Here is a 12,341-nt window from a genome sequence, read left to right on the forward strand (position 1 = left end):
GAATTTTATTTATATTGAATTTCGATGTCTCTGAATTTTATTTATATTGAATTTCGATGTCTCTAAATTTTATTTACATTGAATTTCGATGTCTCTGAATTTTATTTATATTGAATTTCGATGTCTCTAAGTTTTATTTATATTGAAAATAACTACGACAACTAGAGAATAATATTTATCTTGTTATCTATAAAGAGTGATGCAAATCGATCATGCTTGGTGATTCTAATGTGAACGACTTTGAAATTCGAGAGAAAGAACAACTGTATGAACAGAAAATCGAAAACTTCTCGAGATCTTCCGTCTTCGATAATAATAATAATAATAATAATTCAAATTTTCTTTTTTACCGCCCTCTACAATTTCCTTTCTCGGACTCGTCGAAGTATGGCAAGGAGATAATTAACCCTTTGCACTCGAAGCCATTTTATATATATAACCGTAAATGTAAAATAATTTTTCTGACTTATGGTATTTCTGTTTTATATAACAAAGTGCATTTTATGCATATGAATTTGAACACAATGCTACTGCCAATGTCTCATAAAATTCGCGAAGCCGTCAAAATATACTACTCGAACTACGCCGTCGATGAAAGATCGTTTTGCTATCCGTAACATGTAATCACGAAATGGACGTGCATAATTCTCTGTGCATTGCAATCTGAATTTGTTCATACGTCCTCTAAAATTTGAGAACTCAACCTCTACCATACGATTAACGTTATATCACCGCGTCATTGGAGGAACGGTTCACAGCGTCGTATCAGCGTGAGCATTTTTATCGGCCCATGATTTCCATAATTTCATTCGAAACTCGGCATTCGCGATCGTAATCGATGCGCGTCCGTTATTCGTGGCACAAAATACTTTTGACACGAGACACCAAAAGTCATTAATATCGGGACGGCCTTTACGGGCGGGCAACGCCTATGCAACCAGCAGGGGTTTCTGTCTCTTGGAATCCGAACATCCGCTAGTTGACATTTGACAGGTTCGAGATAGCCACGGGATTCCTCCGTAAACAGGCAGACGCTTGGCCCTATAACAATGTAGCGGTGCTTTTTTGCTTTGCTCGACCTTTGAACCCGCTTATTTCGAAATCGATAACGCCACGAAATTCACGAAATGGTGCAACAATATTATATATTATATTATAATTATAACGTTAATTGTAAGATGCAGGAACTATACACAGTCATTTATTTCTTTCCTTAATAATTTTGATAAGTTGACAGGAACACAATAACGTTTGCAAATCGTTTAAATATCATTGCTATTTTGCACACTTTTGTCATAAATTGATCAAACCTGCAGTTTATTCATAATTAATTTTTCATCGATGTAATCACTGGATTATATTGAGCCTTTCATTACGAACGGACTATAATATTTTTTAATCTTTTCACGAAGCAATATCTAATCCCATTTATTATCAGACACCTAGTATAAATCATTTAACTCAACGCATGCATACAGTGAAAATATATGACATCAAGTGATCACGCTTGAGTTCCCTAACAATAGATAGCTATTACTATAAAATCCATCGAGTGTACACCTACGTGTGAAGAAAAAAAAAAATTAGTAGATAAGATAGCACGTTATCATCTTTTTATAATTCTGTCTTTTTCGTCAAATCTGCGAAGTATCTTGTTTTCTATGAGTCGCGATAAGGTCGAAAGCAATCTTCTTTCAATTGAATCGTATCATTGTTTATAATTTGAAAAACAAGAATTCGTGATACGATATCAAACATTCTGTCTTACTTCGATTCAACGGCAATTATTAACCAAGTACACGAAACTTTATTTAATTCCACTTTCGTTTCGATCCGCCTCTGAAAATATAAATATTCAGTCCATCGGAATTTCAGACGCTGATTTGTACAGAAAGGTAAAGTAGGTATAACAATTTAAGCACAAATGTCTATTATAGCAAAAACATCGGTACACAATGTTTATGTGACTTTAGAGAGAATGACGACTGTCTTAGAAAATTTAGGGAGCAGTGAGATACAATTAACCCTCGGCCTGCGATTATCGGTTAAAATATTAATAATAATATAATTATTATTATTTATTATTAATAATAATATAATTATTATTATTTATTATTAATAATAATATAATTATTATTATTTATTATTAATAATAATATAATTATTATTTATTATTATTATTATATTATTTATTATTAATAATAATATAATTATTATTTATTATTATTATTATATTATTTATTATTAATAATAATATAAATATTAATAATGACCCCAGTGTATTTACATCGTCTCCTAATTAATAAATTGCTGTTGCTCTGAGACTAACAAGAGATTAATAGATCTGCGTCAAGTAACTGAAAAAAATATGTTTCGAAAAGTTGACGAATAAAGCTGACAATAATCATAAATAGCGACAATTATATAGCTGTGAAAATGTTCTCAATTCGAGGGTTAATATTAAAAGAAAAATGATTATTAGTTTCTACTGTTGTTCGTTATGTTTCAGGGTCGCATGCCATTCGTGCGTGCAATGAGCATGGAACAACGGTGGCAAGATTTGGCATCTCTTCTGTCACTACCCGGTGCACCAGACCATTTTGCACATCCTGCGCATCCTGCACATCCTGGGTACCCTGGCCACGGTATAAGTCACAGTCATTATGAGGCGCAGCGTAACGTACTGCTTCATAATGCCACTTTGGCACCACCCGTGGGTGATCTTAATTCCACGAGCCCCTACCATAATGTGGGTGAGTACACGACCAGATTAATTGTACAATTGTTGTATGAAGAAATAGTGAGCGAACAACGTAACTTAATTTACTTGGGGAACATTTTATTTATTTTTCATAATATGAAAAAAATGTCGACGTCAAATACGGAAAAACGTTTCTCAGAATCATATTTTTCGTTATTTTCAGATTGTTGAATAGGTCTTAAGCTCAGTAATTACGTCATAATCTCATAATAAAGCAGTTTAAAATTTTTTATACTTTTGATATTATATATAAATTTTATATATAATATTATATATTCATAGGATAGAATTGTTATATATATATATATATATTATTATATATAATATTATATTTGATATTATATATATAACAATTCTATCCTATGAACCTCGATTAGCATTCGCAATTGAAATAATTATTACATGTTTTTCGTGCTATCCTGAGCAACCGCCTAATTCTTTTAAATTAAATTCGATACAAATTTATGTCTAATTTTTTAATATGTCTTATAATCAATATAAGTGTAAAACGTATTATCTGCGATCCAATCATTTGGAACTAAAATACTCACTGCCACAGGTGGATCATCGAACCTGGGTTCAGCCGTGGCAACATCAATGAATTTGACAAACAGTAGTGAACCGATGGGCGCAGAAAGCGGAGCTACATATAAATCTGAACCCGGAGATATGATGTACTATCACACACCAACCTCAGACTCGATTAATCAAACCACCGACGGTTTTCTTTCATCCCTACTTAACGATGAGGACTTGCATCTGATGGACATGGCCATGAACGACGGTATGTACAAATATATTTTTACCTTCTTCGCAAAATTTTATAATCGATTAAAGAAATTAAGAACTGACTTGTAGTAGGTATTTGAAAAAAAGTAGTTCTGTTTTAATATTTTATTACAAAAAGGAACGTATAAAACACTTAACATAATATTATAGAGTATTACTTTATAAAATAATATATGCTTTCTACGATACTTTATCATCTTTTTATAACTTCTTAAAAACTAACGTTTGTACGATCGATGGAGAAGTACTGTAATAATAATAATAATACCGCATCTTTGAATGCAGACTAAATGAGATTTCCGTAAATTATGTAATGTCTCTTAAAATTAAACTCGCCGCATCAACAAAGGTAACATTGTCCCGTTATTTTGTACTTAATCTACTTCTAAAGAGGTACACGGTACAGTCTCTATGCTTTAATGTCAAATACGTCACTGGCTATTGTCGGAACAAATAATAAAGAAAATAAAAATTCAACTAAAACCTGTTACATGATACATACAAGTCTACTTGTATAAACGTAATTAGGAAAAGAGCTACTCTGTATCTCTGATTGCAGTGAAACGAATGAAAAAATCGCGTAGTATCGTTGTTCTGATGTCATAACAAAAACGTATAGGTGAAAGAAATAGTTATCTACCAGCATTCTTCTGGTTCGTTGGCTGACGGAGCAGGTGTGTATGCTTCTTCGCCATACTGTTCACTGTTTGGTTCGAACTGTAAACAAGAAAAATACAAATAGTGATCATTCATCACAATTTTAATAGATAGTTACTATTATTAACATCGGATCAGTCTAATTACTATCAAAATTCACTTACATCTCTGATATCTTCTCCACCGAATTGATTTCCTCTACCAGGCGTAAAGTTTCGTTTCGAATTTCCTGAAATCATCCACTCTGGAATAGGTTGATTCGCCTGTTTCAATATCCTCACAAGGTCATTTCGAATAGGTTCATCCTGGTCGGCATCGAAGAACGATGTTGATCTTCCGCGGTTGCCCACGCGACCTGTTCTACCGATTCGATGAACATATTCGTCAACTGTTTTTGGCAAGTCGTAGTTTATAACATGAGAAACATTTTTAATATCCAAGCCCCTAGCAGCAACTGCTGTAGCTACTAGAATAGACATTTTTCCTCTTTTGAAATCAGCCAACGCTTCTTCCCGTTGACTTTGCAATCTGTCACCGTGTATACTAGTAGTGGGATAATTGTTTTCAGATAGAAATACTGCTATAAAATCAGCCTTCTTCTTCATCTCTACAAATACTAGAGTACCACCCAATGTCCCAGCATCATTCTCTTTCTCCAAAACATCTTTCAGCACTTCTTTCTTTTTCCTCTTCTCAACTTCATAAAACTTTTGTTCAACATCTGAACATGCCCCACCTACGATGCCAACTGCGAGAAACACATAATTGTTTAAAAATCTCTTTGCCAAGCCTTGTACATCATCTGGAAAGGTAGCAGAGAACATTAATGTTTGTCTCTCCTCCAAAGGAACCATTGTTGCATGGTCCACAATTCTTTCTACGCAAGGTAGAAATCCCATGTCCAACATACGATCTGCTTCGTCCAATACAAGGAATCTGACCGAAGAAAATTTAATTTTTCCTCTGTCTAGAAAATCTAATAATCTTCCAGGTGTTGCAACGAGAATGTGACAACCTCCGGAAAGTTTCCCACTTTGATGTTGAACAGAGGTTCCACCATATGCAACAACAGTCTTCAAGATTGAATGTAATGAAAATTTAACAACTTGTTGCCAAATTTGTATAGTAAGCTCGCGGGTAGGCGATATTATAACAACTTGTGGTTCACAATGAAATGAGGATACAACTAAGTCGGTAGGCTTCTCTAATAATGTGTTAATAATAGGAATTGCAAATGCAGCAGTTTTTCCTGAACCCGTCTGTGCACACGCCATCAAATCACGACCTTCCATTATTATAGGTAAAGCATGTTTCTGCACCGGAGTTGGTTTTGTGTATCCTGATTTTCTGATATTATCAAGTACTATGCTTCTAAGACCAGCTGATTCAAAATCATGTATTTCGTTAGGTGGATTATCTCCAGTTACTTTAACTTTGATGTTGTCATACTTATCAAAATTAATGCCAACGGCCACACCATTTTCAAACAAAGAATCATCAGAAGCTAATTCTGGTGGAATGTAATTTTCTTTTGGTCTCTGAGGTTCTTCATTATAGCCACCACCACCACCACCACTTTCATCACCATTGTCTCTATAACGTACTCTGAATCCACCTCTGCCACGACTGTTTCCACCATCGTCATCCCTGTTACGGCCTCTATATCCCCCCCTACCACCATTATTTCCGTCATCATCATCCCTATTATGGCCTCTGTATCCACCTCTACTACCGTTATTTCCATCATTATCATCGTCCCTGTTACGGCCTCTGTATCCACCTCTGCTACCACTATTTCCGTCGTCGTTATTATAGTCTCTGTTGTGGCCTCCATATCCACCACTGCTACCATTTTTATCATCATCATCTCTATTTCGACTTTTAAATCCTTCCCTGCCGCCTCTACCCTTTAATCTTTCTCTATAACCATCTCCTCTACCTCCGCCTCTGTCAGATCTTTCGTAACTACCAATGTTATCGTAATTATTGTCATCATTTGAGTGATCATGGTTGGTACTTTCTTCGTCGTAGCTTTTGCTACCTGGTCTCCACTCATCGTTGTTATTATTTTTTATTATGAATCCTCGTCCTTTTCCATAGCTACGTCCACCGTCATCGAACTGCATTAAAAATAATTCAAACAAATTCAAATATCATTTGCAATTATTACGTTATTTAAATTGACAAAATAATGTATGCTTACATTATTCGAATCTGAGGTAGAAATTTGCGTAGCATCATGATCCCAATCGTCATCCATAATTATAATCTGTAAATATAACTCTATTATAAACTATATGCTTTCTGATACAAATAATTCAAATAGAAATATGTAAAAAAAGATAATTACAGAAGTATTTAAACACAATATACATTCATAGATTAACATTTATAATGTAATGGACAATTAATGGAAATATTGTAAAGTACATGTACATGTACACAATCAAATTTTTACGCGACATCTGCCCAAAAAATGTACTTTTCAAAAGTTGTAAGTTAAGCTTTTTGGTTCGAATACCACTATTTTTTACAAAAATTTACTATATACACACTCGATTCTTTTTATTCTATGCATTTATTCTTCTATGCATTTATCTATTTATTCTTCTATGCATTTTTAATTTCATTTCCACAGATCTAAATAAGTTATGTTAATACACGTAACAAATCTATACATATATTTATATATATATGTATATGGACGAAAAGATTTCCAGCACAGTATTTAATCATTTTACCATATAAAGAATATCCAGACCATTGAACTATCGGTATGTTAAAGATAAAATAGCTTAATTTAACGTGCAGCTTTTTTTTTACGAACGATGTGTACAGTATAAACATACATCGAAGTACATTTACATAAGCGTCAGTCACGTTTCCGAGAAATTCAGCACGAAATAACAGAAGTTCGCAAAACAGTTTTGTCTATGGTTTTTCTTTGACCTAGCAATATTTAGAGTTTATCTTCGAACACATATTACATAAAATGTTCCCACATTCCTAGAAGTATCGACGTTGATTTTACGCACAACAATAATCTGTATATTATATGTAATATTTCGTTACAGTAACAACAAATGACATAGAACGAATTGAATCTTTCCTTCTTCGGTAGTTTAACATGTACTCTAGGGTATGCACGTGCATATCGATAAAATAAAACATTGCGATTACCGGCAAATATGGCCGAACGATAATGATCAAAATAAGCACACATTTCACAGTACTTACCTTTAATTGTTATCAAAAAAAAATATGAACAAAGGCAACTGGTTCGAATTGGTCTGACAAATTAACACGTTAAACTGTGTGTGTGTATCTCTGTTCACTGTCGAGGTCGAGAGACGAATGAAACTGCCTAACAGCACGTTGAAAACTGCTGACGAATCTAACCGTCACCGTCGCCTCTATCTGCGAACAAAGAACTGCAGACTAGCCAACTTGAAATATACGACAGTTGCGAATCAGCTTCGGCTATCGAGTTTTACTGGAGGGCGCATGCGCGTCGCTTACTGCGTACTGTGCGCAGTATCGTATCAATATATTCCGTAGCCCTCCGTCGACATACATTTGTGTTTTATTAAAAGTTTTTATGTACTTGAATGAAAAATCAATAATTATCTTCAATCGAATGCATTTATTTAAATAATATTATAACTATAAATTAATATTTCTCACGTTTCACGGATAACTTAGAATAATTGTGAAAACAAAACACGACCTATTTCGTAGGTGTGTGGATGAAATATTTATTCTATTGTAGACATATTATTTATTAGGTTGAATATTAAGAAAGTGTATTACTCTTCTCTATTATTATTATTATATCTATATTTATATTACTACGATATTTATTCGTTATTAATATATAAATCAAATTTAACAAACAGCAACCATTTATTTAGTAACGTAATCAATAATTTGGCATTTTGTGTGCAATAACTAATATGATATAAATAATATATAATTATATATTATTTATATTATTATTTATATTATATTAGTATATATATACATATGTATGTACGTATATGTTTGTATACATACATATATGTTACAATTGTTAGTTATTCTTGACAAGTTGCTAAACGAATTTTTGTCGAACGTGTGTATACATACAATATTTGTCCGTAGCTTTCAGTAGAACTATTGTGTACATATAAAATAACTTGAAAAAATTGCTCCAGACAAAAACCAAGGTCACATTCTCAGAGTCTTTGCGTCTACTAATCATAACGAAGGTTTACAGATTGTAGTCACAAATATTACTTTCGTCAATTCCGTGCATCTTATAAATTATTAACTGCTAATTTTTGTACCATTCGTTTATTAATATTTTATTTACATATGTTCATTTCCCATCTCGAATTTTCTCCACTTTTTCAATTATATAATATTTGACCGTTATTATTTTACTCATTTTTGTAATGTTTTCATTAATATCTCTCAATTGCATTAGATAATAGATATAATAAATATCGAATAACAAAATGAAATAAAATTTTTCGTGTAACAGCTAAAATTATATTACATACATGTACACAAATGTACATTCCACACGGACAAAGAGCGAGTTTTCATAGTAAACAATGTATTTTTTTCATCTTAATCCGATTTTTACGTTTGCAAAATTAGGGAATCATATATTTACAAGATATATTTACCTAAATTACATTTTTAATAATATAATTATTATTATTATATATATTATTATAACATTATAACCACAGATTAGTGTAATGATCAACGAAAAAATACTATTTACATTACGTGTGTGTAAACTATATCGTTGCAATGTATATATTTATATCACGTGAGATTGAAAATGAGAAAGTATTGCAAATATTGAACAAAATACGAGAAAATATGTAGACTTTACATCTATCGGTAAAAAGTTATATTCGTTTGCTCATTAAATATTATATGGAGGGTCATAAAAGAAAAATCCCAGAATGGCCAGGCTAAGTCAATGTCTAGCAAAACTTCTGTGGACCACGTGAAAGCAATGAAACAAGCCAAAGGTTGGCGGATCTTCTTTACAGCAGAGACGAAGGTCTGGTTTATGTTTGCTGCTCGAGCACTTACGGTTCCACTAAACATTAGATAAAGAAGCTGTTAGAGGTGTTGTCCTGTCTCCTTAAGAGGCTTAACAGTTTTTTGAAATTTCGATGGCACTAAATACATTGTCTTCTATTTTATATTATAAATATTATATTATTATATTATATTATATTATGTTATATTATATTATATTATATTATATTATATTATATTATATTATATTATATTATATTATATTATATTATATTATATTATATTATATTATATTATATTATATTATATTATATTATATTATATTATATTATATTATATTATATTATATTATATTATATTATATTATATTATATTATATTATATTATATTATATTATATTATATTATATTATATTATATTATAAATATCCGTGCTGTTCGCCTTTTTAGGAAACGAATTTCATTTTGTTAATATACCATTCGTACAATTCCAACAGTTCAGTAAACTATTATCTACAAGACTGCAAATACACATTTTTCTGGAATATTTTCTCGTTTTACACGTTGTAAAAATAAACGGAGGATCAGATCTAGTTACTGAAATAGCTAATATAACGATAAGTCATTTTTAATATATGAAATTCGTTGAATAGAACTATATTTAATTTTAGTGAAATATTTCTTATTTCAAATATTCTTAAATCATTGCTCTTAAAGAAAGTAATGCTCATAAGGTAAAAATTCGAGAAAGCCCATTCGGAAATGATAATTACAATGAAAATATCCTTTTTAACATTTTTTTTATCCTTTTATAACATTACGAATTTGGCAGTGCTTTTTGTTTTCTGAAATTAGCTTCTAGAATTAGGTGAGTCGAAACTTCTAAATCACAAAAGTATCGTCGTTTCTATTTGTCTAAAATCTCTGCACAAAGGGTTTGCGTTTGCATTCGGGAAATTCGAGAACCGCGGAGAATTAGGAGGTAACGTTTTTTTCCGCGGGGATTTTCGGCCACTTGTGCACAAGATTTATGACAAGGAAGGCTCCGAAGACGGAAAAACGTTTTCGACCTTTTCTCTACGCGCGTGCAGCTTTTCAACCTCTCTCCCACTTTCTACTTTCTTATTGGGAATCATCTGGCAAATGTCTGTTAGACAGTTTACGTACTCGCGGAAGTCACAGACAAAAGACTACATGGGTCGAAATTCCTCTGAGCCTTGCTTTTTTTTTTTTACATGGAATTCTTCTTCACGATTCGTATTTACACGCTTTCCCACGGTTTACGAGATTTTTTTTAACTTGTTTCATTCACGTTTACGCGTTCGGTTCCAACAGCAATGAAACAAATTCTTGGTACTATAACGAAAAGCGACGATGAACAATCTGTAGATACTATTTTAAATATTGTTTTCTGCTCTTATATGTTTCTGTTATATATAAAATGTTTTCGATAAATACATTTTTATATTTCAAATGGTTTCTGCGGATATTTCAAAATATATTTAATTAATTGTTTTCAAAGATTTTTTTCGCACTGTATACATATACGTATATGTATATAATTTGTTGTGTAAACCTAATCCAGATGTACTTAACATGATAAAACTGAGCAGAAGCAACTATAGCTCAATTACAGTAATCAATGACGGGATACACTATTAGCGGTGTAATTAGAGTAGACGCGATACAAAACAATAGATAAACATAAACCAGGTAGAGGAGTGTTATAATATAACACGTGAGTGTTATAATCATAGCTGTGGATATACTGTTCTCTATTTTATATTATTTCATATTTTATATTTTTTTTTTATATTATTTCAAATATAATACAATACAGAAAGTATTTATAGAAATAATTGTTATAATATAACACGCGAGTGTTCTAATCATGGCTGTGGATATACTGTTCTCTATTTTATATTATTTCATATTTTATATTTTTTTTTTATATTATTTCAAATAATACAATACAGAAAGTATTTATAGAAATAAGTGTTATAATATAACACACGAGTGTTATAATCATGGCTGTGGACATACTGTTCTCTATTTTATATTATTTCATATTTTATATATTTTTTTTATATTGTTTCAAATAATACAATACAGAAAATATTTATAGAAATAGTTTGTACGTGCAACAGTAATCCATCGAGATACGAAAAAATGCAGAATTTATTTGGATACAGACATTCCCAATGAACACTGTACTACAATGCAGTTCATACAAACAGTGATTCAATACGATTTATGCTTATAAGAATTTTAATTGAAAATGCGTCCTTCATCGTTGATTTATATAAGCAGAAAATCAGAAAACGAACGTTCTGCTTTACTGTAAAAAAGAAAAATCGTCATTCCGACATATTCGCTTAAGTATATTACTCGAATCAGATAAGTTAATTTCATGCGAACGAGATCCGATGACCACATCCGGCAAAGGTACCAGCCGGATGATGTTCACAATCGACTGCAGGCGGCAACAGTACCAACTCTAGATCATTACTTACTAGTAAAAATTGATTTTTTAAAATTATATATAATAAACTTAATGCATTGATACAGTAGCTTTTACAATTATTGATAATTTCGATCAACTCTAGATCATCACTTACTAGTAAAAATTGACTTTTTTAAATTATATATAATAAACTTAATGCATTGATACAGTAGCTTTTACAATTATTGATAATTTCGATCAACTCTAGATCATTACTTACTAGTAAAAATTGATTTTTTTAAATTATATATAATAAACTTAATGCGTCGATACAGTAGCTTTTACAATTATTGATAATTTCGATCAACTCTAGATCATTACTTACTAGTAAAAATTGACTTTTTTAAATTATATATAATAAACTTAATGCGTTGATACAGTAGCTTTTAGAATTATTGATAATTTCGATCAACTCTAGATCATTACTTACTAGTAAAAATTGGTTTTTTAAAATTATATATAATAAACTTAATGCGTTGATACAGTAGCTTTTAGAATTATTGATAATTTTGATCAATTCTAGATCATTACTTACTAGTAAAAATTGATCTCTTTAAATTATATATAATAAACTTAATGCATTGATACAGTA

The 12,341-nt window shown here is 31.2% G+C and overlaps 2 protein-coding genes across 3 annotated transcripts in view; one reads left to right on the plus strand and one right to left on the minus strand.

Moving 5' to 3' along the window:
* Positions 1-2,509: 2,509 nt before the first annotated feature.
* cnc (NFE2 like bZIP transcription factor cap-n-collar) overlaps positions 2,510-12,341 on the plus strand; it is a gene marked incomplete at its 5' end in the record, with an annotated part of 49,141 nt that continues 39,309 nt past the window's right edge. Inside the window, 2 exon segments of one of the 2 annotated variants that reach the window (XM_033484207.2) lie at positions 2,510-2,753; positions 3,321-3,545. In XM_033484207.2, the coding sequence (XP_033340098.2) occupies positions 2,510-2,753; positions 3,321-3,545 (469 nt within the window). 2 annotated transcript variants of the gene reach the window in all.
* vas (ATP-dependent RNA helicase vasa) lies at positions 3,641-7,648 on the minus strand. The gene is made up of 4 exons (XM_033484210.2): positions 7,445-7,648; positions 6,411-6,476; positions 4,372-6,327; positions 3,641-4,267 (listed from the first exon to the last, which is right to left on the minus strand). Exons 2-4 carry the CDS (start codon positions 6,465-6,467, stop codon positions 4,187-4,189), a joined length of 2,094 nt encoding a protein of 697 aa, XP_033340101.2. The 5' UTR covers positions 6,468-6,476; positions 7,445-7,648; the 3' UTR covers positions 3,641-4,186.

The sequence above is a fragment of the Megalopta genalis genome, chromosome 13 (assembly GCF_051020955.1).
Source record: "Megalopta genalis isolate 19385.01 chromosome 13, iyMegGena1_principal, whole genome shotgun sequence".
NCBI lineage: Eukaryota > Metazoa > Arthropoda > Insecta > Hymenoptera > Halictidae > Megalopta > Megalopta genalis.